The sequence below is a fragment of the Rhododendron vialii genome, chromosome 2a (genome assembly GCF_030253575.1).
Source record: "Rhododendron vialii isolate Sample 1 chromosome 2a, ASM3025357v1".
NCBI classification, from domain to species: domain Eukaryota; kingdom Viridiplantae; phylum Streptophyta; class Magnoliopsida; order Ericales; family Ericaceae; genus Rhododendron; species Rhododendron vialii.
The window spans coordinates 15,468,135-15,495,705 of record NC_080558.1 but is presented as its reverse complement, the minus strand read 5'-3'; the positions used below and the strand labels follow the sequence as shown (position 1 = coordinate 15,495,705).

General features: G+C 36.3%; 1 protein-coding gene and 1 pseudogene across 1 annotated transcript; one reads left to right on the top strand and one right to left on the bottom strand.

Annotated features, from left to right (window-relative positions):
* Positions 1-38: 38 nt before the first annotated feature.
* LOC131317211 (uncharacterized) lies at positions 39-1,365 on the bottom strand (annotated as a pseudogene).
* Positions 1,366-22,836: 21,471 nt separating this feature from the next.
* LOC131317210 (uncharacterized mitochondrial protein AtMg00810-like) lies at positions 22,837-24,165 on the top strand. Its single transcript, XM_058346780.1, has one exon. The coding sequence runs from the start codon at positions 22,837-22,839 to the stop codon at positions 24,163-24,165; it is 1,329 nt and encodes a 442-aa protein (XP_058202763.1).
* The last annotated feature ends 3,406 nt before the right edge of the window (positions 24,166-27,571 follow it).

Here is a 27,571-nt window from a genome sequence, read left to right as displayed (position 1 = left end):
CATTGCACACAAAAGAATTCAAATCAAACTATAAGTTACTACGAATGGCCGTACATTTGCCAAAAGTGTTCAATTAGGTCTGCTTGGAGTTGAGAATGAGTTCCCCTGTCCGTTATCTGATGATTGCATCGAATGAATTCCACAAGGTCAATAGTTCTCTCGTGTGAAACTTCTACAAGAGGAGTATGCTCCAATGGATCATAGTTGAGATCAGCCGCTCCATTATAATCTCGTTCATCCTCAATGATCATATTGTGTAATATTATGCATGTTAACATTATATCTTTTAGTGTTTTCTTATCCCACAACTGCCCCGGTCCTCGCACAATTGCAAACCTTGCTTGAAGCACTCCAAATGCCCGTTCTACATCATTCCTTGTGGATTCTTGTTGTTGGGCAAAAAAAAATTTCTTATTCCCTTGCGGAGATGGAATTGTTTTCACAAAAGATGCCCACTGCGGATATATACCATCAACTAAATAGTATCCCATATTATATTCATTTCCATTGATGGTATAATTGACGAGAGGAGCACGTCCTAAAGAAACCTCATCGAATAATGAAGACCTATCCAACACGTTAAGATCATTATGAGACCCGGGCAGTCCAAAATTTGCATGCCATATCCAAAGATCGTATGATGCAACAGCCTCTAAAATAATTGTTGGTTTATGGGTGTGACCAGTATACATACCTTGCCAAGCGGTTGGGCAATTCTTCCATTCCCAATGCATGCAATCAAGGCTCCCTAACATTCCCGGAAATCCCCGTAGTTCACCAACCGCTAGTAATCTAGCTACATCAGCGACGTTAGGTGACGTCAAATACTCCTCGGAGAACACGTCAATTACTGCTGTAAGAAATCTTCTTAGGCTTTTTAAGGCAGTGGTTGCTCCAATCCTCACGTATTCATCCGCAGAATCGGCTGGTGCCTTGTAAGCTAGCATCCTAAACGTGGCGCAGTCATTTTTTGAAGAGATGATAAACCAAGCTTTCCTGCTGCATTTCTTTTCTGGATAAAATAAGGCTCATGTGCTTTTACGGCATCATGTATACGAAGAAAAAGAGAACGGCTCATTCGAAATCTCCTTCGAAAATAATGCGGAGGAAATACAGGAGATTCAGCAAAGTAATCATCAAAAAGCCGGTTTTGAGCTCCAAAAGTGTTGCGATTAATAACCGTGCGACGATTGCGGCTTGAGCTCGAGTCCCTCTCACTTTCATATGTAGCAACTGCTTGAAATATCTCCAACTCATCATCCGAGTTAGAAAAATCTGAATCGTTCATAATCAGATTAAGTAACCGATTGGGAGCCATTATAAAAAATGAAGGGGGGAAAGGAATGAATGGAACAAAGAAGCAGTTTTTTTTCTCCAAAAGAGATCTGAGGGTTGAATGAGTTGAAGTGGCAAAAACTGAATTTATATTGGAAAAGTAAAAAATTTACCGTTACTTTTTTGAAAGAATTGCTTTTGGTTCTGTACCACTTGACCGTTGGCTTGAAAGAATTGCATTTAGTTCACATGACTGCACCACTTGACCGTTGGCTGGCTAGTTGGTGCAAATGGTTGGTGGAAAATGATAAAAATAAAAGGATAAAGGAAAAGATTGAAACAATATATATTTTAATAGATGTTAGGTAAAATAGATAGTGTTGGTGTAGTTGTGGAAGAAAAAGTTGATAGCTAAATTAAATTTGTGAACTATTCACAATGTAATTTACCTAAGCACTGATGTACTTGCTCTTAACTTCTCCAAACTTGTTAAAAGTCCTCTTTAGCCAAGTCTGATCATGGTACTCAAGAATATTGTCCACAAACAAAGTGAATGTTTCCAGACTCCTCTCCCTGTTCATCTTTGTTCCCCTGTGGTTTTTGATAATAGGGATCCACCCAGCATCTTCCACTCCGAGTATTCCATTGTTGTGCACTCTCTCTCTCTCTCTCTCTCTCTCTCTCTCTAGACATCTCTAAAGAATACAGTGGTTTTTCTTGCACAATTTTTGTTTTTACATAATAAACTACATAGTTGAATACCATCATAAAATTTATTAAAATAAAAAGTTGATAAACGGAAAAAAATTATTTTGTCACTTTTGTTATTCTAATTAGTAATGAATGATATATTTCACTAATTTTATGGATTCACTTTTTTTTCATTTTAAATTAATTGTTAACAATGTCAGTTTATTTAAATTATCATAAAATTTATTGTTTCAATAAATTTTTTTTAAAGACATGCTGAAAATATGTTATCTCATAGTAGTTGAATGTCTTGAAGTGTAGATATTGATAATTTATCCCATAGTAATAAAAACTCAACAAAAGACAAAGTTAAAAACATCTTGAAGTGATTTCATATTGAAAATATCTCGAAGTTAGATCATCACAAATCTATTTTCAAAACATATACATTACTGCTATCCAGGAATACATGCAATTTCATATCTATTATGCATTTATGCAATAAAGATTTTTTTTTTGTAAACCGTTGTTGATTTTTATTCAAACCAACTTAAGTGATTCTAATGGAATTCCTTTGTAACAGATAAGTATGTTAAACATTAATTTCAAATGAAATTTTGAAAGTATCATGCATATTTTTATATATACATATTAATATTGTGTGTCTGAGAGATATAGGGCAATTGAAAATTTTTAAAAATTCGTTAAAGATGAATATTTTTAAAATGTATTGTCTTTAGAGCTTTTTGGATGATCTGAATATTTACAAATTTTATTCATATTATTATAGCAGTGATGAAAAAAAGCTTTTAAAAAATAAGCTACGAATCTATATTACCCTTTGTATTTGGCAAAAAAGAAGAAGCCCAAATTCACTCTTAAACATTAACGGCACCGATGCCTCTTGTCATTGATAATGTGATACGTACTAAAATATATCTTGAGCTTATGACGACAAAATACTTATTCTATAAAAGGTAGGATAATCCAATCAAATAATTAGAATAATAACATATATTATTAGTCATTCAAAAGTTACTATTAGTTACCAATATAACATGTTTCAACCAAAAAATTTATTTATGTGGAGTGGAGTGCACTTCCTCTACATATTCGAATGTACATAGGCAAGCTAAGTTCGATCCCCGTAAGCCTCATACCCTTCCCAAAGTCCTCTAGCATAGTACAGATTAGGATTAACAAAGGAAAAAAAAACCCAAAAAAATTCTCGTGCTAGCAAAAAATTAAAGTTGTTCAAATAAAGTTCAGAATTAACGTTGATGTAACGCCCCTAATTTTGGGAACGTTAAATGAACAATTTCATTGAATAATAAATGGAGTCTAGCTCAATATTACATCATAATTCTCATAAAAGTACTTTTATTCAACAAAAGGAGGGTTAAACTAGGGTTCCTATCTACTGCTCTGGTTGCTCCTCCATCCTAGTCAGTTCATCTGCTCCAAAAACTTCCAAGGTGTAGAGTTCACCCTGTTCATCTATAAGGTCTGACACATTATACCAGCGTCGCCGCCAATATAATATGTCAGTGTCACCAAAGGTAACACCGTGAGCTATAAAAACTCAATAAAATAACTCATACCCACTCACCCTTAACTTACAAACAATAGATCATAGATTCAATGATTTCCACATAGTTCATACACTTTGACAAAATAGTTAACAATGACACATCTGCATTCATTATCTAAACTAACGTTGGTGTCCAAGATTTCTGAGTTTCTCCTACGCGACATCTCGTAAACCGTGTCTCCATTTTCCACATTTCATAAACCGAATCATCATTTCCAAAATCCATTTTTAACACACCCAACCTCGGTTCCGCCGTTCCGGTCTCCCGAGTATCCTCACAATGGTTCCGCCGCACCGGGTTCCCATTGGCACACAAAAAATCTGCATTGACTCCTCTCCGCGGATAACCAAGCCATATTACCAACGAGGCTATCACGTCCGGCCCCATTGGCAATCTTCACAATGCGCTACCAAGTCCGGTCACATTGTGGTTTTCACAATCCACGCAATGGGCTACCAAGTCTGGCCACATTTGAGAGTTTTCATTCACACAACGGGCTACCAAGTCCGGCCACGTTGTGGTTTTCACAATCCACACAATGGGCTACCAAGTCCGGCCTCATCGCGGGTTTCCATACACACAATGGGCTACAAAGTTCGGCCACATTGCGATTTCAAAACACATCTCTTCATTATCCACACCCTAGGTGTTATGTTTCTAACCTTCTCAATATCTGTGTCTCGTTTTCATGGAAAGACTCCGCGGTAGGACTTTTCACAAAAGTAAACATAAATCATTCATTGTAATCTTAAAACTAAACTAGTAAGATAATCCAACTCTATGTTACTAATCATGCTCAAATCACTAGTTAAAAGCATAACGCCACATATACGGACGCCTTTGGGGTGAAAATCACTTATGCTTTATCTATCTTTCGAAAACTGTTCTTTCCTTCTTTGTGAGAAGTTCAAAACAACACATGTTTATTAGAGTAAAAGTCATTTATTCAACATGCTCATATTTCCATTAGCAAGATAAATTTGTTGACAATCATGCATTTTGACGATTATAAACTATAGATAACCTTATCTACTTAAGGAAAACGATTAAGGATATTTATACTTTGAACTAAGGATATTCTATTTTTCCAACATACGGTTCAATGCTATACGTAGAGTTAGTGGACTAGGGATTCTACTTTTCTTCTTGGCGGTAGTGACGACTACGGAAAGTAAGTTGACGATCGGGCGGAGTAACTTCCTACGGTTGGCTTCCGGTAGCTTCGAAAGAGAAAGGTTTCTCTCGAAACTTGATCTTGACTAACTACTTGAACTTTTTGGATCGAAAAGAGGTTTTAGGATGAGTTTCTTGAAGAACTTAGGAAGAACTCAAGAACAAGAAAGAACTAAGCAAGAACAAGTAAGCATATAAGACTTTCTAGAGAGAGAAGTTGAAAGATTTCAAGGTGTGAGTTGAATGGCAAAGATGGGGTGCTATTTATAGCCAAACTAACTTCTATTACCCAATGAATAAAATTTTTCCTAGCAAATATTATCCAATGCTTAAAAGGGCAAATCATGCTTGAAAGCCTTCCATGACTTGTCAAATCCAATCTTTAGGCATAAGGCTATAAAATCAAGTAGGATCTTGGGCTTTCTAGGTAAATCTAGGTGATCATAGTCTAGGTTGGCAAGTCTTACAAGTTTAAGGTAGGGTTTGATTAGGCTAAGGCATAGCCTTCCATGTATGGTCAATCCTAGTCTAGGTTTGTAGTCAAAATCTAGGGTAATGAGAGCTAGGTTTAGGATGATTAAAGGCAAGGATTCTATGCTAGAAATTGACTAGAAATGGGTTGGCAAATAGGAAATAGGCTTATGGCTACATAGGACTAAAGAGGTAGCTTGTGTAAGTGTACAAGTCAAGGACACACATGCACACACATCTCTCTCTCTCTCTTCCTCTCTCTCTCGGCCTCTCTCTCTTTCTAGTACTGTGTACAAACATATATATATATATATATATAAGGCAAGGATTCTATGCTAGAAATTGACTAGAAATGGGTTGGCAAATAGGAAATAGGCTTATGGCTACATAGGACTAAAGAGGTAGCTTGTGTAAGTGTACAAGTCAAGGACACACATGCACACACATCTCTCTCTCTCTCTTCCTCTCTCTCTCGGCCTCTCTCTCTTTCTAGTACTGTGTACAAACATATATATATATATATATATATATATATATATATATAAGTACATATATATACATCTAGGAAAGTAACCCTAGAATAATTAGGCTTAAGGCTATAACCCTAGGTTTGCATGCATGGCAAGGCTAGGATTGCTTCTTTTGGAAGCAAAATGATGACTTCCTTTGCTATGACTTGTCTTGTCAAGTCAATACATTCATTGGCAATTTCTATTGTCTATTGTCCAAGGGATAAAAATTTTCTAACAAATATTATCCAATGGGTAACATTTCCCCTAGCAATCATATATATCTAGGTGTACTTAGGTCTAAATAGCCCTAATAGGTCTTAAGGAAGGTAATGATTAGGATTAGGCTTCCAAAGGTAATCCTATGGACCAATGGTTAACCATTTCCTAGAAAGTAAGTTTATGGTCAAGTAGTCATGACTAAAGTAGGCTATGAGTGCTACTTTTGGTAGTATCATGATTACTATCTTTGTCCAATGGTTCTTAAATGCTAGGGAAAGGTAACTAAGTCAATTAGTACTTAGGTTTGCCTAACTAACTACAAGAAATTACACAATTGCCGACTAAAATTTTCGACTAAATAAAATTTAGTCGCCAATTGTCGAACCATTACCGACTAAATGAATTTTAGTCGGTAAATGTAAATTCAAACACCGACTAAATGAATTTTAGTCGGTAAATGTAAATAAATCCCGACTAAAACTATATTTAGTCGGGGAATACCAATTGTTTCCCGAAATTAAAAAAACAATAAATGAAATAAATATGCCGACTAAATATTTTAGTCGGTAAATGTTAATAAATGCCGACTAAAACTATATTTAGTCAGGGAATATCAATTGTTTCCCAAAAATTTTAAAAAAAATAAATGAAATAAATATGCCGACTAAATATTTTAGTCGGTAAATGTTAATAAATGCCGACTAAAACTATATTTAGTCGGTGAATATCTATTCTTCCTGAAATTATGAAACCAATAAATGAAATAAATATGCCGACTAAATATTTTAGTCGGTAAATGTAAATAAAGGCCGACTAAGTCTATATTTAGTCGGGGAATTTCCCAAAATTAGAAAAACCAATAAATGAAATAAATATGCCGACTAAATCATTTGGTCGGAAAATGTACTTTTTTGCTGACTAAATTATAATTTAGTCGGGGAATATATATTTTTTCCCTTTTTTAAAAGTTTCAAAAAGACGGTAATTGTTCGACTACATTGATCACAATGCAACCTTCCCGATCGAAACCATTCATTTTTTTTTTCTTCTTAATCATAACATTCTCGTAAAATTTTGGCTCGATCGGGAAAACAAGTTCCGCCTTTATCAGCACACAAATTCTTTCATAAAAAGAATTTTACTGTCCAATCAAGTGTCTATCCATATGTGGGTAACTTCATTCTTGGTACGAATGATCTAATTTGTATTACGTCCAATGTAGATGATTCTGATTGCCAAAAAAGACCTCAAGTAAGGCTCGGTTAGTACACTATAACACTTAAACATCTCTGAAGGCATTAAATATCTTTCGATCAGTGTGGTCGCCGATATCTAATGATCTCCAATTTTTTGTGACAATGCTATAATCAGTAAGACGTAAAATCCTAATGGTTCAGATCGAGCGTTAAAAAAAATGAGCCGGCAACTACCTTTAAAATCTATACATTGATTTTACTTGTTTCTGAATCAAAGATTTTGGGTTATAGTCCAATGTATAGTAGCCAGATGATCGTAACACAATCACACCAATTGATTCCGTTCATTTTGTTGTACTTCGTGTTTTAATCATTCTCATAAAATTTTGGGTTTATTGGGTTTTGAAACCCCCTTTATCGGGACGCAGATTCATTATTAGAATATGATATTTTACGTCCGATCATGTATTTCAGGATAAGAGATTTACTTCATTTTTGGTAGGAATGATTTATTCCCTCTTACGTAAAAGATAGATGGTTTTGATTTAAAAAAAAAATAACTTAGGCCGCCCTCGAGCTGTGCACTGTAGGGGCTTTAACCATTTTTTTTTATCGGCATGACTTTAAACTTGGAGCACTTATTAGCCTATTTATATATTAAAAAAATATGGTTAATCCGTTTGAATCGGTACGAAGATTATATTTTTTTGATTATTTTATCCTAAAGGGTCATAATTAATTTTTGCTTCCAGAGACAAATGTGAGAGCCATAGAACAAAATGAAAGAGCAAGTATTTAATTATGAGAGTCCTAGAGACAAATATTAATTATGACCCCTTTTTCAAAATAAGATCTTCACAACTTTTAAAAAAAAAGATCTTTGCACCTTTTTTTATTCTGTTTGAACTGGTATAAAGATCTTATTTTTCTGATCATTTTAAATGAAAAGCAAATACTTGAAACAAAAATTAAATATGACTCTTTATAAATAATATGATTAGAAAAATAAAATTTCAAAATTAAAATAAAAAATGAATTACTTCAAGTTTAATTTCAGAAATAATGTTGATTCATTCACTTAAGGAGTATAAAGTATCAGAAATGATTCTCACACGGAGAGTTTTGCACATATCTTACACATAAATTTTTGTGGGGTCCATATCGAGATCCCACAAATTGATCCGAACCACTCATCTTTTTAAAAATATTTTTTGGAGGGTTCTTGTAAAAAATCAGCTCCAACGGATATCGATAAGAGCTTTCTCAGAAATCGTAGGGCGAATCATTCTGTTTTGCCCTACGAATTCTGAGGAAGCCTTTATCGATATCTGTTGGAGCAGATTTTTTATAGAAATCCTCCAAAAAAATATTTTAAAAAAGATGAGCGGTCCGGATCATTTTTGTGGGACCCCAATATAGGCCCCACAAAAATGTATGTGCAAAATATGTGTAAAATTATCTATGCAAGTAGCACAGTTGATAAAGTATATAAAATAAAATTGCATACTTTTAAAACAAGTACATGGCTAGCTGATTGGTAAGTGGCTGGGCATGCGGACGGGAGGTCGGGGTTTCGAAATTTGGCAATGGTACTTCCCGAATAAAAAGGGACAATACGGAATTCCACGTGGCCGTTCGAGGTGCCACATCATGCCAATGTGGAACATTCTTTTTCTGGTGCTGACGTCACATGGAAATTACTATTAGCGACTAAAGTATTTGGTCGCTAATGATGTATATTCACCGACTAACAGGATTTAGCGACTAACATTTTTTAATCGGGAAAAGGACATTTGGCGACTAAACCGTTAGTCGCTAAAAGATTACATTTGCCGACTAAACCTTATTTAGTCGGCAAATACATTTGCCGACTCACATTCTCCGACTAAATTGCCAACTAAATTATTTAGTTGGGAAAACCCTTTGGCGACTAAAAACTAGACATTCGGCGACTAAAACGTTAGTCGGGAATGGTGTAATTTGTTGTAGTGTATAAATGGTTGGAACAAAACCTATTACCCAAAGGTAAGAATTTCCCTAACAACTATCGTTCAATGAGTAAAGAGAAAAGGTATACTTGAAAGATGTAATGATGAGAAATAAAGTCAAGAATTGACTAGTCAAGAAAGTGCAATGATTTTCTTCCTAGGTCTAAAAGGTTCATAAGATTCAAAGGGGGTTGAAAAGGTTCTTCTAGGGTTAGGAGAATGTAACTATGCGAAGTAATAGTTAGGCTTCCATAACTAATCGGTTGGAAGCTAATTCTACTTGTCAAGTAGGATTTCTAGTCAAGAAATACAATTTAAAGATTTTATTTCACTTACTAAGAAAATATATAAGTGCTTCTACAAGCATATTTGTCTTTAGAAAATGACTAGATTTATTCAGTGCGAAAAGATATAATTTTATAAGTCTCAAATCTAATTATAACGAATTATTAGAAATTTAAAAGAAATTTTAAAAGCAATCCGAATAAATAAAAATAAAAATAAAATATTTAACGAAATTTTTATTTATCAAAAATCAAGGTCGTTACAGTTGAAGAAAGTAAGAAATTCAACTTGTGCTACGAATTTGCAAAAAGTCGGAAGATCATAATTAATGTTGAAGAAAGTAAGTTGGAGAGGTGAAAAACATGCTAAAACTATAATATATACAAAAAGTTCAATATTTTTCAGAAGTGCAACGTAGTGCAGTTGGTAAGTGTTCTGCCTCCCAGTAGCGACATCTAAGGCTCGAGCGCTGGTAGCCGCAAAGAAACGGCCTTCTTTTTGGATTTCAGTTTTTTTAGCAAGGAAAATAATTTTGTTGCCAAAACTATAATTAGCTTCGTAGCCTTTACAACAAATGAAATTTGTGAGGAAAAAATTCCTCGCCAATTGTGTCAGAATAGGCGAGGAAATATAATTTTTTTCCTCACAAATACCTTTTGCGACAATCTTTTAGCAAGGAAAACTAGCGAGAAATTTTTTCCTAGTTAATACATTTTGCGAGGAAATCAGGTTCTTCGGCGAGGAAATTGAATCCTTGCTATATCCCTTTCAAGTTGTAGTGTAATTAAACACACAAGGGATTTGGATTGGGCCGATGCCTTTCGAATTATTTAAATTTTATTGGGCAAGTATGTTGATCTTATTAACTCTAAGGATTTCCGTTCGTAATCCTTAGCATTTTCTAATAATCTGATCAACATTTAGGAATCTTAATGTTACTGTAAACATAATTTTCTTTTTTTAGAACTTGACTTGTAGTTCATTACTTCTTGCCGAACCTGTACTTAAAACTTCTAAGTTTCAGGTGTAACATTATAACTTTTATAGTTTAGTTGAAATCTTGACTTTCATTAGAGGAAAAATTGGTAATTTTACGGAGTCTATTATTTGGACATATAGTTTCTTTTTTCTTTTTTTTTGACTAACTTAACCCGTTCGTATAGAGTCTATACTTTATTGGTTAATTATATATGGTTCACTAAAGTAATTTGTATTAGCTATTCCATCATATGTATTACTATATTTAATTAGTACAGTATAAAATCTGTTTACCATTCTTGTTAACATAGGTTTACAAAAAAAAAAAACTAATCGGTACTTTTACTTTTAGTATTTTAATCTTTTATCACACTAGCTATAAGTGATATTTTAGCCACTATTTTTCTAGTTTAGATCCATGAATACTATTTACTATTCTTATAACTGGTTTCCTGGATCTCTAAATTTTAGTTCTAACTTATTTACTAGCTATAACAGTTTTAGAAGTATAGATGACCCTTTTTGATTTACGTAAGTGTTCACAGAATTAACATCTAAATGATAATGATACTTTTAAGCAATCTGAGATATCATTCTCACATACAAACAATAATAAGTAATTATAACGAGACCTCTAGCGCAACATGCATGGTAACAGTAGTTTCACATAAGCAAAAACAATTATCATAAATCATGTTTATATACTTGGAGGGGCTGATTTTTTATGATGAAGAGTATTTCTAGGCTTAACATCATAGTGAAAGGTCTAAACCATGATAAAAATCATAAACATGCAAACTGTTTTTTTTGTTACAGTCACGTTAGCTTTTCCGAGAAATAGAGCATGGTTTAGTTTAATGGGTTTTGATACATGGGCTTCATTTTTATCGTTATAACTCATCAATACACAATACAAGAACTTAATATACTTAGGGGAGAGTAGGGAAGCGATTCTTCTACCTTTCTTCCGGCCCATAAGCAAGTAAGTGGAATTGATGGAAGAAGGAAAAGAAAAACGGCAGTTGGGGAAGACGAAGAACGGAGTGGGTTCCGGACTGCCTTGGGTTGGAATGAGGGATGATCTGTGATGCCTGTGGTGTGTTGGTCGAGTGGTAAACCAAGTTCGAGTGGTAATGGTGTGTAGAACAAGACCCACTGTTTTCTCTCTCTCTCTCTGGACTGAGTATCAGAAGTAGAAGTGGAGTGAATGTGGGTTTAATTTTTAGATTATAAGGGTATGTATATTGAGTGAGAAGGAGGTAGTAGAAAGGTGGGGTGTGAAATGATAAGAGTGAATGTGGTGGAATGTAGAAGGGAAGTGAGGGAGAGAGGAATTCAGGAGAGATAAGGGAGAGGGGTTGCCGAGAGTGGGTGAGAGGAAATCCCATAGATTATGGGATTGAAAAATGTTAGGGTGTGGGTGAGTTGGTTAGGAGAGAATATAAGATAAGTATGAATATCTATATAATAAAACAGAGCTGTATTTTGAATCCAAAAGATAATCAACGCTCTAGATTTATCCTAATACCTACATAAATCTCTACCCTTCATTCTACAATGGCATTTTTGTAAATATAATATCCATCCAAGGGTCATAAATCTTCACCGTTTAATTTAGAACACATTTTTCTGCATAAATCCTAACCGTTGAGTTGTTCAACATGGTCAGGTTTTTTTTGGCAATGAACGAAATTTTTGGATTGACATTATATATTGAGTTATGGAATGTAAAGATGATTAATTTTGACTGAATATAATGACTAATCATAATGCCACATCCTACAGGGAAGAATTTCGGGTAATGACATAATGTCATGCCATAATGGAAAACAATCCTTGAAATTGTTGTTTTATTCTTTTTCGTTTTTGGTAACGAAATTTGGGTGAACGTATCTCTCTCTCGCGCGCTCTCTCTCTTCCTAATCATTTTCTTTACACTTCTATTTTCTGTCTCCCTCAATCTCATTCTCGCCCTCTCTCTGCTGAAAATACAAAGTGCGACAGCGTGGGGGTTTTCAATCATGTTCTCTTTCATGTCTTCATGACTCTCTCGCCCTCTCTCCAATTCTCTCTCCACAGGTATATCTCTTTCGTTCTCTTTCTTTCGGCAAATACTTTTTTGTTTACCTAAGGAACAAATTGCGACGGCGTGGGGGTTTGCTTTTCCAGTTCTCTTTTCTGTCTCCCCGACTCTCGCCCTCCCTCCAGTTCTCTCTTCCCAGGTATGGCTCTTTCGTTCTCTTTTATTTCGGCAAATTACGCTTGGTTTCTAAACCCCTGCTTAATTATTATATAGTATAGATATGGAGTATATTCTGTTTTAAATTCCTATGCACATATTCTGAATAGATCAACTCTTCTATTTTTTGGTTAAACTTTTTCGAAAAAATCTTGCACATATTCTGAATAGACTAACTCTTCTATTTTTCCCAAGCGAAATAATTTTTGGAAAATGCCTACAATAACGTTAAAATACTCCCAAGAGATTTCAAGGTGTATTTTTGTAAAATAATTTATGTAGTGGAGGGCAATTAAATCATGCAATGAGAGATAAACATTGAGTTTTGGCAGGAACAAAAAAGGTTTTGACAGGAACAAAAAGGATTTTGGCATTATCAATTCTCTATCTTAAAAAGTTTGATACCATCTTTTTTTGTTTCTTAGCATGCATGTTTCCTTTGATTTTTTATTGGTATTCTACATCAAATTTAATGATTTGGATTCAATAGTAGAAAAATTAGTTAGTTTTTTATTCGGCAAATTTCTACAAGTTGTTTGACCCTCATTTTCTTATGCCTTCTTTTAATTCTCATTTTCTTTTTGTGTGTCCAAATATGAATAGTGAAAATGTAATTAATATGGTTTCAGTGGCTGAATGAGTGGAGACACATGCAGATGCTCAAGTAGTAGTTGATGAAGAAATAAATGTGGCTCGCGTGTCATAAAAAGTTCGTCTGCATGAGAATGCTCAAGAAGCAAATTAAGAGCAAACTGTTGAAATTGACACACCTAATGGTATGCATTTATAGTAATAGTGACATGCATTATATAAACTTCCATTGACGTATCAAATTCAAATTGCTTTGCACATAGGTGTCGTAACTAAAAGAGTCGAGTTTAATTGTGACTTATGTCTTTCATTGAATTATTTATTTTCTTATTTAGCTCAACGGGGACTTTGTGAAAACTGTAAAAACAACTTACTCAATTCCATGCTTAATCCATTATTATGTATACCTTTTTATTTGCATTCTTTCATTATTATTTTTTGGTATAAAGATTAAATAGCGTTATACTCTTTAGGTGTACTTTGCGAGGAGTCAATAGCTGATAACAAGGAGGTGGTCTCTTACAATACATATCTTGCTCGACTATTCAATCCCCAAATCAATGTGGAAGTTTTTTCTGAAATGAGATGTGTGAAGTATATTCACAAGTACATCTACAAAAGAAATGATCGTACCACAATAGTGTTCGGACGAAAAGACGAGATCGATGACTAAGATAACTTTTACAAGAAAGGATTCACATAATTATGTTCAGTTTCATATAATTCTGCTCTTTGGACGAAATAGGTATGTTTTGACACAAGAAATTTTGGGATGGTGATGAAGAGAAAAATTTCAAGATACTTGAAAAGTGTTGAAGACAAACTTTTGCAACTATGATTCTTTTGCTAAATACGACCTTTGTGGAGTATCCTTTTTGTTACTTTTGTGTATGAGATTGACTCAATTATTTAGTTTTTTTTTCATGTTAGAATTTGAATGCAATTAATGTACCAAAAGTTTGAATTGGATTTGACTATGGCAAGTATTGAATTTGGCTTTTCATGTGTTTTTTATTTCATTTGTTTAAGTTTGGCCAGTATTATAATGGTTGTTGTTTTATACTATGGTGGTCATACAATCACATTATTTTTGGACAAAGATGAGTTTGTCTGTTGTAGTAATCGATGTAGTCAATAGCATAACGAGCAATTGGTTTTTGGTGGTGATAAAATTGTATTGGTATGTGTCTTTAGGCACAATCAGTTTGCTCATACCTAGCTAAGGTCATTCAAAATCATATTGAATAATGAATTCTTTGATTTGGGCCTTCAGGGACGGGCAATGATTAAGAAGAAGTGGAATTACATTTTTATAGTGGATGACTTTGAATCGAACCGCGGTCTCTATTTAGGGAGAACCACGTAAAAATCAGTAAGTTATGGTTTGCTGTTGTTTACTTCTTTTTTTTGACAGGTTGTATAACATTAAATTTTTTTGCTAGATAATTGAAATGGTATATGAACTAAAGTGCCAAATATTTTTTGACAAGTTGCATTAGCTAACAAGTAACAGATATCGAGTTGGTTGGAGCTTGAAACTTAGAAAGTCTATAATTTTTTTTTCAATAATGCAGTAGAAATGGAATTACATTTTTATATTCAATAGAAGGACTGATTATGTTTTGTCTTTTCTTATTGATTTTAGAAAACTTAATGAATAAAAGCTAGATGTTACTGGTTTTGTATTCTTAATTGAAGGGCTGATTAAGTATAATTATTGGTTTTGTATTCTTATATTTTGAAGCTTGATTTTTTTAAGCACATAAAGTGAATTTATTGATTACAGTTGGGTTTTGCCAGTTGTGATATGTAGATTGTACTATGGTCGAACTAGTTGTGAATTTAAATGGCTGGCGATAATTGCCTTCAGGTACGGGGGCTATAACTATTAGTTTGTTAGTTTGTATATGTGTTGATTCAAGTTAATCAGTGGATGTACTTCAGCTATTATTTTTTATTTTTTGCGTAGTTAGAATGTTCCAAATGGGGGCTTAGCCTTCAAAATTGAGTATGAATTGAATATCGATTTCGAGCTGTGCCTTCAGGCACGGGCAATTTCTAGTATACTTATATAAGTAAGGTTTAGTAATTATCTTGAATAAATACTTATGACTAATTTTAATTATACATTTAATCAAATAGTTATATTAATGAACCTAATTAATTAACGAATTAAAAATTAACATTTCAATTTTTTTTTATTTCCTAAAAATTCAGAATGTTACAACCCATCCCCCTTAAAAAAAAAAATTTCATCCTCAAAATTAAAGTATACCTTCTAGTGGAAACAGATACGGGTAGTTGGTGCACATAGTATCGGCTCTCTCCCAAGTTGACTCCTCTATACCTCGATGTCGCCATAAGATCCTGACGAGTTTGATCGTCTTACCCCTGATATTCTTCTCACTATAATCTTGTATCTCGATAGGTTGTTCGTCAAAGGTCGTGTCTTCGTTAAGTGTGACCTCCTCCCAGTTGAGTATATGAGAGGGGTGTGACAAATACTTGCGAAGCATAGACACGTGGAAAACGTTGTGAACTTTGTCAATTTGTGGTGGCAGGGCTAGGCGGTAGGTAACCTCTCCAATCTTCTCCAAAATCTCAAATGGTCCGATATACCGGGGCAATAGTTTTCCCTTCTTTCCAAATTGGATAACTCCTCGTCGTGGCTGGATTTTAACGAATACATGCTCTCCAGCTTGAAAGGATAGTGGTCTGGTCCTCTTGTCGGCATAGCTTTTCTGTTGCAGGTGCTGAAGGACCCCGAGTACAGTATTTGAGGAACGGTAAAGGACCTCGAATATGGTACAATACCCTATGTGACATGATTGAAGTGTTGGGGGACGGTGAAGGACCCCGGGTACAGTATTTGGGGAACGGTAAAGGGCCTCGAATATGGTACAGTACCTTGTGTGAGATGTTTGAAGTGTTGGGCAAGCAGAGATTGCCCGGGTACACTATCTGAGGAACGGTAAAGGGCCTCGGATATGGTACAGTACCTTGTAAGATGGAGGTAGTGCTACGTGAACCTTAGTCATGGAACGGCACGGTAAGCTGCCCCCCTTGTTATGGTCATAGGTGAATACAGGCGAGGTACATAACTTAGATGTATTCACTTAGGACCCCAGTGCATGACAAATAAGGAGTGAACCCATGGGACAGTCATGATTAGTGGATGTGGGAGGAAAAGATCTTGTGGAGAAAATCTTAGATTTCACTTAAGTTAATGGATAGTAAGAAGGAGATGATGTGTTACATTTCTGCAACTTTTTTTTTGAAATTCGTAAAAGGCTATATGGTTATTGTTATATAATTTTGTGTTATTTTCTTTGAAACTGCATATTGTGGTATTGGGTTTTAGAATATCTACTTGGTGAATTATCACTCAGGATACGTTTGTATCCTAGCAAATCGTTTACTTCGGTGATCAATTTGCCAGAGCATGCAAGATTCCACAGTAGACCAGTTGATACAGGTGGGACCCATGGAATGGAGTCTGGGCCAACGTTGCTTGGAATTCGTGTCAAAACTAGAGTCGCTCTGGAGTTGCTTTTGTTAAAAAAAAAAATGTACAAAGATTTTTTTATTATTTTGAAATTGTAATTTTTGTGTAAGGATAAATAGGGGCCTAGAAGTTTGTAAAATTCAGCATATTTTAAGAGTAATGCGCCTGAAATTCCTTGGAAAATCGGGGCGTTACATCAGGTACAACCAATAATTCCTAGTTTTAATGGGTATTGTCATCCTGAGAATTTAATTTATTGGTTTCGTAAAGTTGACAAGTTTCACTCTACAAATTGGTATAAAGATCACGGTCCAAAAACTAAAAAGATCTCACTTTTTGTAAAAGCGTAATAAAATGTTATGGACTATAGTTTTAATCTCAATTATAAGAAAAAACTGAGATGAAAACATTTTTTAATTTCAGTAATCTAAAAAGTGAGATTGTAACTTGAAGAATAGATCTCATTCTCAAAAAACTGAGATTATATATGAAATAATATATCTCGTTTCAAAAAAAAACTGAGAGGAAAAGATTTTTTTAATCTCAATAATCTAAAAGTGATATTGTAACTTAAAGAATAGATCTCATTTTTGAAAAACTGAGATTGTATATAAAAGAATATATCTCATTTCGGAAAAACTGAGATAGAAAGAACCTTTAATCTCAATCATCTAGAAACTGAGATCGTAAGTTAGAGAATACATCACATTTTTTTTAAGACTTGAAATGAAAGCTCTTATATAGGAAAAGTTGAAAGTTGCTTACCCCTTAATCGACTCCGCGCGTAATACCCCTAAATAAATGTCACTCTCAACCATTCTACAAAAAAATATTTCGTCAAAAAATGAGATACTTTCGGCGATAAAAATATATTTTGTCACCAAATGGGTACCTTTTTTGTGACAAAATTTATGAAGGTTGCGTTTTGTCACCAAATGTATTTCGAGTATAACTCTATGCTCAAAGCTCCATTAATTGAGATAATTCAAATTGGGTTTGAACAATAACACAAAGAGCTACAACTTTCATGTTTATCAAAATTTCTAATTTTAATATTTAAAGGTTCAAAATGATGTTCGAAATATATTTTAATGTTAAACGCATGTGTTATATATTAAATATTTCAATTATATATTGAAAAGTTTGCGTGGTGCAGTTGGTTGAAGCTTCTATGCAAAACTCAAAAGATTTAGGTTCAAAACCCAACAGGATAAATAAAATGGGATTTTTTCCCTTAGGAAAACGCCACTTTTTAATCTCGGTTTTTTTAGAAATTGAGATTATTACTCTCTAAACAACCACGGTTTTATAATAAAACTGAGATGTTAAGCTATTAAGGTCACAATTTTGTCATTTTTAATCACAGTTTTTATCATGTGGTTAAAAGATAAGGACTTTTAGTTACATCTTGATAGACCACGGTTTTGAATGCGAGATTAAAAGTGAAAGATCACACCAAATGACTGAGGTCTTTATCTATTTTTGTAGTATTGTTTCATGAGTATATAGGAATTTTGGAAGAAAATGAAGTCAAATATGTGGCTCGTAAATTCCAAGGATATGCTTCTAGATGGTGGGAGCAACTGCAATCTAATTGGGGACGCCAGTATAAATTGCCAATCAAGACATGGCTTAGGATGAGACGGTTGATAAGTGATAGATTTCTTTAATTGCATCGTGGTCAGATGTTGTATGAAGAATACCAAAGAAATCTTGGGGCCAATCGATTGTCCCGAGATAATCTTGACTTGTCTTATTCTTTTCGAAGTAATAAAAATTATACCGTTGCCGCTATTGAAAACTTGAGGGACACATCACTGAGACTGTTGGGTTCGAGTCAATCAAGCTTTGAAGGTCAACAGACCAATAATGATCTTTCAATCTCACATTCATCACGTTCCAACTATTATGATGGATATGAAGGAGATCGAGTTGAATTAGAGGAGGTGATATTTGTTGAGCCTAACATCGAAGAAACAGTGGAGGTCGATGTAGCGAGCAAAAAAGAGGAAGCTAAAATTAAGGTTGATAATAAAAAAATTGATATCGATGTTGGTGATCAAGTTATTTGTCCATTGGATTTGGTTGATACTAATATTAGTGTCGTGGAAGATAGTTTGGCTAGCAATACATGTGAAGGTAAGTTGGTGTTGACAGAATTATTCTTTCCTTCAAGAGGATTGGCGAACCATCAATTCGAAGCATACATCCAGAGAACGGATTCATTGCAAGATTGCATGTTCGATGGGGCTCATGTTGATTTCATAGATTTTCTTGGAGTGGAACGATTTGAATGGATTCCCAACATTCGTCTAGTACATCTTGTCAACAAGTTGAAGCATAAAGAGAAAAGATCATTGCATGAACATTTTTCTTTGAATGGTTTTTGGAAGATGAGCAAGAGGTTGAAGTATTCCAAATATCTATTTCTTTGGAATGGATGGTGGCAAGTTTCTAATGAGAACTCGTGGGCGAGTTCTTTTGAAGAAAAGGCGACTGATGTAGGACAAAAATGAAGAGTTTTTGTATTTTATTTTTATTGTTTTAGAATAAGATTTTGACTAGGAATATTTTCTACCTTTATTAGGATTCTTGGACTACAAGAATTAGGATTTTATTTTAATTAATTAGGAAATATCTTTTATTTAATGCCGTTTGTTTTGGCATTATTTCTTTTTTTAGTAGAATTTGTAGGGTTAGGGTATTATAAAAAGGGTTGTAACCTATTCAACTATTAAACTTTTCATCAATAAAATTACAGACTATCTTTCTTCTTGTGAATTCAAGAACGGCTCGTTGCTATGAGTTTCTATCTCATTTCGATTAGTACGCTAACTAATCTTTCTTGTGAATTCCGCTGCGTCATGGACACACAAAAACATAAGGTAAGCACACTCACCCACAACCAAAACACTCGAACCTAAAAATGAAATCATCCATAGAGTAGTCTGTCACCAGTTTTGGTTTTGACCCAGAGAGCCACGCTAATTTTGATATCCCAATTGGCAGATTTTTGCTCAAACACAGCATCATAATTCTATGATTCCCTCAATCATAGTCCCATGATTCCCCCAATCATAATCCCATGATTTGCTCCACAATTTGTACCAATTAGTGATATTCATTCCTTGTAATTAGCTCATGTAATCAACTATATATAGACTAATGTATAGAGTACCCATAACGGGGGTCTTTCATTTCTTTTACCTTGTTTTCTCGTTCATGGTATCAGAGCTCGTGACGATCAATCATGATTAGCGAGTTAACTCCAGCTTCCAAATCATCTACTGCCTCCTCCTCTAATAACCTCTCTCTCCCTATCTCCTTCAACATATCTCATCACTTCAACACTCAAATGGACCGAAATAACTATTTGTGCTGGCGTTCACAGTTTGAGGATATATTGGATTTACACGATCTCAAGGATGTTGTTTCTAGCCAAACAACTGCTCCTCTCAAGAGACTTGAAGATGGTTCTGTAAATCCAGCGTACTCTAAGGACAAACTCGTTCTTAGTTGGATCAAAGCCACGTCTTCACTCTCGATTCAAACGCTGCTCCTCTCTTGCTCAACGGCTTATGAAGCATGGACCCTTCTGGAAAAGAGGCTTTCTCCTCTATCCAAAATTCATATCCGTACTCTCCGTGATCGAATCCGCAATTTAAAGATGGATGCGGAGAAACCTATTGGAGTTTCCTACTACAAGCCAAATCTATCGCTGACTCTCTTGCTGCGGCAGGATCACCCATCTCAGATTCTGAACTTATTGACTATATCATTGATGCTCTTGGTGGTGAATACAAGGAGTTCATCACGTCTCTCCATCTTCGCCCCACAAATACCTTTGACGACTTCTATGATCTTCTTCTTCAAGAGGAACACCTTCTTAAAAGGATGACATCTCTATCTTTATCCACTGGAGCCGCCCTTGCTGCTACTCGCCTTCCCCAAAATCAACCGTCTTCTACCCATAAGCTGGTCCAAAATTCCCGTCATAACAATAACCAGCCGCACCAAAATTTCCACCATAACAATAACCAGCCGCACCAAAATTTCCACCATAATAATAACCGAGGTCGTGGGGGGCGTAGTGGAAGAGGGGGCAACAGGTATCACTCTGGAGATAATCGGCATCCACCTTCTACACCTTTCGCACCTGATAATCGTCCTCCACTTCTACCTACTCCAACTTATCGCCCTCCATTCCATTTCTCTCCACTTTGCCAAATCTGTAACCAGCAAGGTCATATTGCAAAAGTTTGCCCCGACCGTGGGAACTTTGCTTACGCGGCTGAGTCTACAACAAGTGGAACCTTGTCGGCTTCTGATCTTTCTAATCCAAATTGGTGCTTGGATTCTGGAGCAACACATCACATGACCTCATCTACTTCTAATCTCTCAAATGCTGAACCATATTCAGGTACTGATTCTATTGTAATTGGTAATGGATCACAATTGCCTATTTCTCATATTGGGCAAGCTGTTCTACGTACTCCTGCCAAATCTTTGTCGCTAAATGGAGTTTTGTGTGTACCTGCCATTAGAAAAAATCTCTTATCCATTTGACGTTTTTCTCACGATAATAACTGTTATTTTGAGATGGATTCTAATGGTTTTCGTGTGAAGGACAACAAGACTGGGCAGATTCTTCTCCGTGGCAGTAGCTCCGCCGGCTTATATCATATCCATGCCAATCCATCTATTTCTGGTCGTTTAGTCTTTTATGGTGAAAAGACGAATCAAGATGTGTGGCATGCTCGTCTTGGTCATACCTCTCATGGAGTTTTTCGTGTGCTACATCAAAAATTTAAATTACCTGTTGTTGGCAAGATTAATCCTAATAAAGTTTGTCACATCTGCCCATTGGGCAAGTCATGTAGACAACCATTTTTGGCTCGGAATTTTAATGCTAAAAACCCACTTGATCTCTTACATATGGATTTATGGGGTCCTACTCCGATCATTTCACATTCTGGTTATCGTTATTATCTCTCTATTGTGGATGATTGTACTCGTTATGTATGGATTTATCCTCTTGTACGGAAATCTGATGCTCTTTCCACTTTCATCATGTTCAAGAAAATGGTGGAAAATCTATTTTCTCGCACCATACAAGCAGTTCACAGCATTAAAAGGGTTCAAACTGACGGAGGTGGTGAATTCACCAGCAAGCCCTTCACCTTATATCTTCATCAACATGGCATTGCCCACCAGATTTCTTGCCCCCACACACCACAACAAAATGGCGTGGTTGAACGCAAGCATCGGCACATTGTCGAAATGGGTCTTTGTTTACTTTCTCAGTCTCATTTACCGCCTAGTTTTTGATTGGAGGCATTCTCGACTGCCGTGTTTCTTATAAATCGGCTACCCATGGCACAACTTCAGTATCTCTCGCCATATGAAAAGTTGCTGCAACGGCCACCCGACTACCGTTTTCTTAAAGTATTTGGTTGTGCATGTTTTCCCCATTTGGTACCTTATAATAAACACAAATTATTACCCAAGTTTGCCAAATGTGTTTTTCTTGGTTACGAAAGCAATCACAAAGGATACAGGTGCATGGACCTTGCAACATGACGTGTCTATGTCTCGCGGAATGTTATTTTTAATGAATCTAATTTTCCGTGCATGGACACTCGATGTTTTTCAGTGTCTCCACCACCAAAACCTCCCCGACCAGTCTTCTTACAACCGGTCTTTTCGTCTCTTGACTCCACCCTCCCACACCCTCCGCCCGATACTCCACCATCAGACTCATCCCCACAACAGGTTCCTACTTCTAATCAGCCGCTCTCTCCTCATACCACTCCTTCTCCTAATGGAAATCCCACCTCGCCCACTCCTCAAATACCAACGACTCCCTTTTCGTCTAGCCCATCTACCCCATCCCAATCAATCACTCCCAACTCCTCTCCTCCACCAAAGAATTTTAAAAGTATTAACACGCTTGTCTATGGCTCATCTCCACATCCTTTGCCCCATGCTTTAACCGTTGACCTTAAAAATCCTTTAACTCTTGAACCCACCTCTTATAATCAAGCCTCTAAATTTCCTCATTGGCGACATGCCATGCAAGAAGAATACGATGCTCTCCTCCGCAACCACACATGGTCTCTTCAATGAATATAGTGGGTTGTCTATGGGTTTTTAAAATCAAGCGCAATGCTGATGGATCTATTGAACGGCATAAAGCACGTCTGGTGGCCAAAGGATATAATCAACAGGAAGGTTTATATTATGATGAGACATTTAGCCCCGTTGTGAAACCTTCCACGATTCGCACTATTCTTGCCATGGCTGTCTCGCGTAGATGGACTATACAACAACTTGATGTTCGTAATGCATTTCTCAATGGGATTCTCCAAGAAGAAGTTTACATGAAACAACCCCCAGGTTTCACTGATCCTCTTCGCCCTCACTTTGTTTGTAAACTTCACCGGGCTCTTTATGGGCTTAAACAAGCCCCTCGCGCATGGTTTCATCGCCTGCACTCCTTCTTGCTCGATAATGGCTTCTTTAATAGCCAATCAGATGCTTCTCTCTTCATTCGACACTCATCAACTTATTCCCTTTTTGTATTGGTATATGTTGATGATTTGATTGTGACTGGCAGCGATAAGACTGCTGTAAATGACTTCATTGAAGTCTTATGTTCAGTTTTTGATAGCCGCCGGTTGGGTGAACTTGGTTTCTTTCTTGGCATGGAAATCAATCGCACCAATAACATACTCTATCTCTCACAATCTCGATATGCCACTGACCTCCTATCGAAATTTAATATGGTGTCTTGCAAACCTTGCTCTACACCGCTTCCCTCCAACTCGAAGTTATCGCAACATGATGGTGACCTTTTGGATGATCCCACTATTTATCGTAGTATGGTCGGTGGTCTGCAATATCTTACTCTTTCTCGACCAGATATTGCCTTTGCGGTCAATCAAGTATGTCAGTTTATGCAACATCCTAAGACCTCCCACCTTCAAGTTGTCAAACGGATCTATCGCTATATTAAAGGAACCATTGAACATGGCCTCTCCTTTCATTATTCTTCTGATAATACCCTTCGAGCTTTTTCCAACGCTGATTGGCCGGGTCTCGATGATCGACGCTCTACCACAGGTGCATGTATTTTTCTTGGTCCGAATCTACTCACATGGACCGCAAAGAAACAATCCACTGTCTCTCGATCAAGTACCGAAGCGGAGTATCGAGCTCTAGCCACCACCACTGCTGAACTACGCTGGCTTGGTTATCTCTTCCGCGAACTTGGCCTCCCACTCGGTCCCCGCCTTGTGTTTTTTGTGATAACATTTCCGCTCTTCACGTGGCTGCTAATCCCATCTTCCATGCTCGCACCCGTCATATTGAAATTGATTATCACTTTACACGGGAATTACTTGCTCGCGGGGCTTTACGCATTCAGTATGTGCCTTCTGAATTGCAACTAGCAGATATCTTTACCAAAAGACTCCCTTGCGAACGTTTTGTGTCCCTTACCAGCAAGCTCAACCTCCACTCTATTCCATCTCGCTTGAGGGGGCGTAAAGGAAGTCAATCATAATCCTATGATTCCCTCAATCATAGTCCCATGATTCCCCCAATCATAATCCCATGATTTGCTCCACAATTTGTACCAATTAGTGATATTCATTTCTTGTAATTAGCTCATGCAATCAACTATATATAGACTAATGTATAGAGTACCCATAACGGGGGTCTTTCATTTCTTTTACCTTGTTTTCTCGTTCACATAAGACTACAAAGATGACAGAGTCCCACACAATTCTTTTCTTTGGCTTGAAGTTCCAGCCATCCCACCATATGAACAGTCCCTTCGATGAATTACTTAAAGCCCCTTGAACACCCCACCATGACAGGATATTGCCCCAAGTATCCCACACAGGTCTACAATGAAGTAGCATATGGTTTGCTGTTTCCAAAGATGCAGAGCAAAATTTGCACAGAGCTTCTTCTTCATTATTGAGGATCCCCAATCTCAATTGGAACTCAGAGGTTTTCACCCTGCCAAGATAGACCTGCCAACTAATTGAGGTGCTGCATTTCTCCAGCTGAGATCAAAAGTCTTGTCAGGTGTGGATGAATTTACTCTGAATAGATTGTAAAATGATTTAGCTGAAAAAACATTTGACTTGCAACCAACCCAAGTTAGTCTATCTTCCCTTTCCTCACTTGCAACCACCCCAGAAGCATAAAGAACGTTAGAGAGTTCTGTTAATGATTCCTTTTCCCAATCACAAAGGTTTCTTCTAAAGAGAAAGTTCCATTCATTCAGTGCAGCTTTTCCTGCAAGAACATCACCCATGCATTCTCTTTGTAGCAGACTACCCTGAACAGATTAGGAAAGTGCAGGGACAAACTTGTATTACCCACCCACGTGTCTTTCCAGAAGAGGATTGAGTTTCCATTCCCAACCTGAATCTTAACATTCTCCATATATGTGGAATGGATTTGTGGTTTCCTGTGCTCAATCATCATGATGTCTTTCCAAATGTTAGAAACTTTCCTGTGGGTTTCCATTTTTGGTGTCCAACCCCTACCCTCCATCTTGTATTTAGAGTTGATAACTTTCCTCCAGAATGACTCTTTTTCCATGCAATATCTCCACCACCATTTCATTAGGAGTGCCTCATTCATGTCTCTAATACTCTTGATCCCTAGACCCCCTGAGGCTTTATCTTGAGTTATTCTTGACCATGCAACCAAATGAATTTCCTTTTTAGATCTGAACCACCCCACAGGAATTTGGCTTAAATAGATTCAATGGTTTTTGCAACCCCTTTAGACATTTTGAACAATGACATGTAGAAGATGGGAAGACTGAAAAACACAGATTTATGAGTGTCACCTTGCCTCCAAAAGAGAGATGTCTTCTTTTCCAATTAAGTTGGTAGTCTTGATCTCACTCTATCAATGACAGCTTTCCATGTTGATTTCATTTTTTCCAAGTTGGTAGTCCTGATCTCACTCTATCAATGACTGCTTTCCATGTTGATTTCAATCTAGGATTAGCACCCAATGGCATTCCTAGATACTTTAAAGGCAGTTTACTAGGCTGACATTTTAGCACCTTGGCAAAGTTTTGAGTATCTTCAAAGGTTACCCCACACCACTGACATTTTAGCACCTTGGCAAAGTTTTGAGTATCTTCAAAGGTTACCCCACACCACACGCCACTGTCTTGTGATAGTTCATTCTTAGTCCTGACATTACCTCAAAGCTTCTTAGTAAGTTCTTTACCTCCATGATCTCCTCAAGTTTTGCACCACATGCAAAAAACCATTGTGTCATCTGCAAATTGCAAATGTGTTAAACTAGGTCCACCATTTCCCATAACCAATCCCCTGATTAGGCACTATGCTTCTGCATTTTTGAAGATTCAGTTCTACCCTTCAACTGCACTAATGAATAAAAAAGGTTATAAAGGATCACCTTGTCTGACCCCCTTTTTCATTTGAAACTGTTTGGTTGGAGATCCATTCACCAAAATTGAAACCCAGGGAGATAAGAGACATTCTTTGATCCAATTCACCCACATCTGGGGAAATCCCGTAAGCTTCAACATGTCCAATATGAAGTTCCAGTTTAAGTTATCAAAAGCTTTTTCAAAATCTGATTGGGCGATTACAACCTTTTTCCTTGACTTTTTCCAATAATCCACCACCTCATTTGCAATAAGAATGCCATCTTGAGTATTGTTCTTTCCACCTGAGAAAGCAGATTGTACCTCTCCAATCCCTGTAGGAATTGTACACTTTATTCTTGCTGCTAAAACCTTTGCCAGGATCTTATACATATACCCAATCAACCTTATAGGTCTGTAATCTTTTAACACCAGTGGATCGTCAACTTTCGGGACCAAAGGAAGTGATAATGGCACAAGTATCGTTAAAACAAGTTTTTATTACACTTTATCAACCACTTTCCCTAACTTTTTTGTCTATCCTCTTTTTGTGTGTTTTTTTCGTTTTTTTGATTTGTTGCTGAATTTGTGTATATTTTTGGATTAATCATTCGTCTTGACAAGATGAGTCTAAAAGATAAAAAATGTTACGGCCTAGCATTTTCGTTTACTTTAATTATTTATATTGCCGTTATTAATTGGTGTTATGATTGGGTTCCAACTAATTATGCTGTGCGCGCTATGAATATTGTTGACACGATTGCAATACTTGGGGTATGAGATTGATGTTGGGTAAAAAAGTGGAATCGAATGGTAATTTTATAAATTGTGTTACGTTCTATCTTATTTTAATTAACTAATTAGCTATAATATAGAGAGTAGTGGATGGTTTTAGAAAGTTAGGAGATATTTTCACTGTATAGGGTTTTTATTTGGAGAGAACGTCTGAGATAAGAAATTTGAGAGAACTTTGTGTGGGAAAGACAAAAGCCGCAGAGACGTTAGAGTTTGGCTAGTTCATCGGGTAAGCAGCACTTGTTTCCTTTATTCTTGTCCCTTTTTCCGTTCTTTGTTGTACATGGATTAGAGTAAAGTTATCAAACAAAGGAGTTACTGGGAGATTATATGGAGTAGTGGAGATGTTGTGTGTGATGTGGGTGCGAGACCAGATATCGAGATTTGTGCGTGGCGGCATGCGGTGTGCTGTGTCTGGGGCAAAGTGGTGTGTGGCGGTGCAGGTGGTGTAATATGTTTTGAGTGAATTCTTTAAGGAGCAGGAGGTGTACCTTGGTGTCCACGTGGGAATCAAGGACTTTACTCTACATGAAAGTTATAGAGTTGGGTGTTCTGGTGGTCTTAATTGACTTTAGCACTAGGATTAATTAGTAAACTGTAATTTTCTATTAGTCTAGGTAGTATTATATGTGGATTTT

What these genes read in the sequence shown, in the direction of transcription:
- LOC131317210 (XM_058346780.1), top strand. Translation starts at nt 22,837, where the DNA reads ATGAATATAGTGGGTTGTCTATGGGTTTTTAAAATCAAGCGCAATGCT.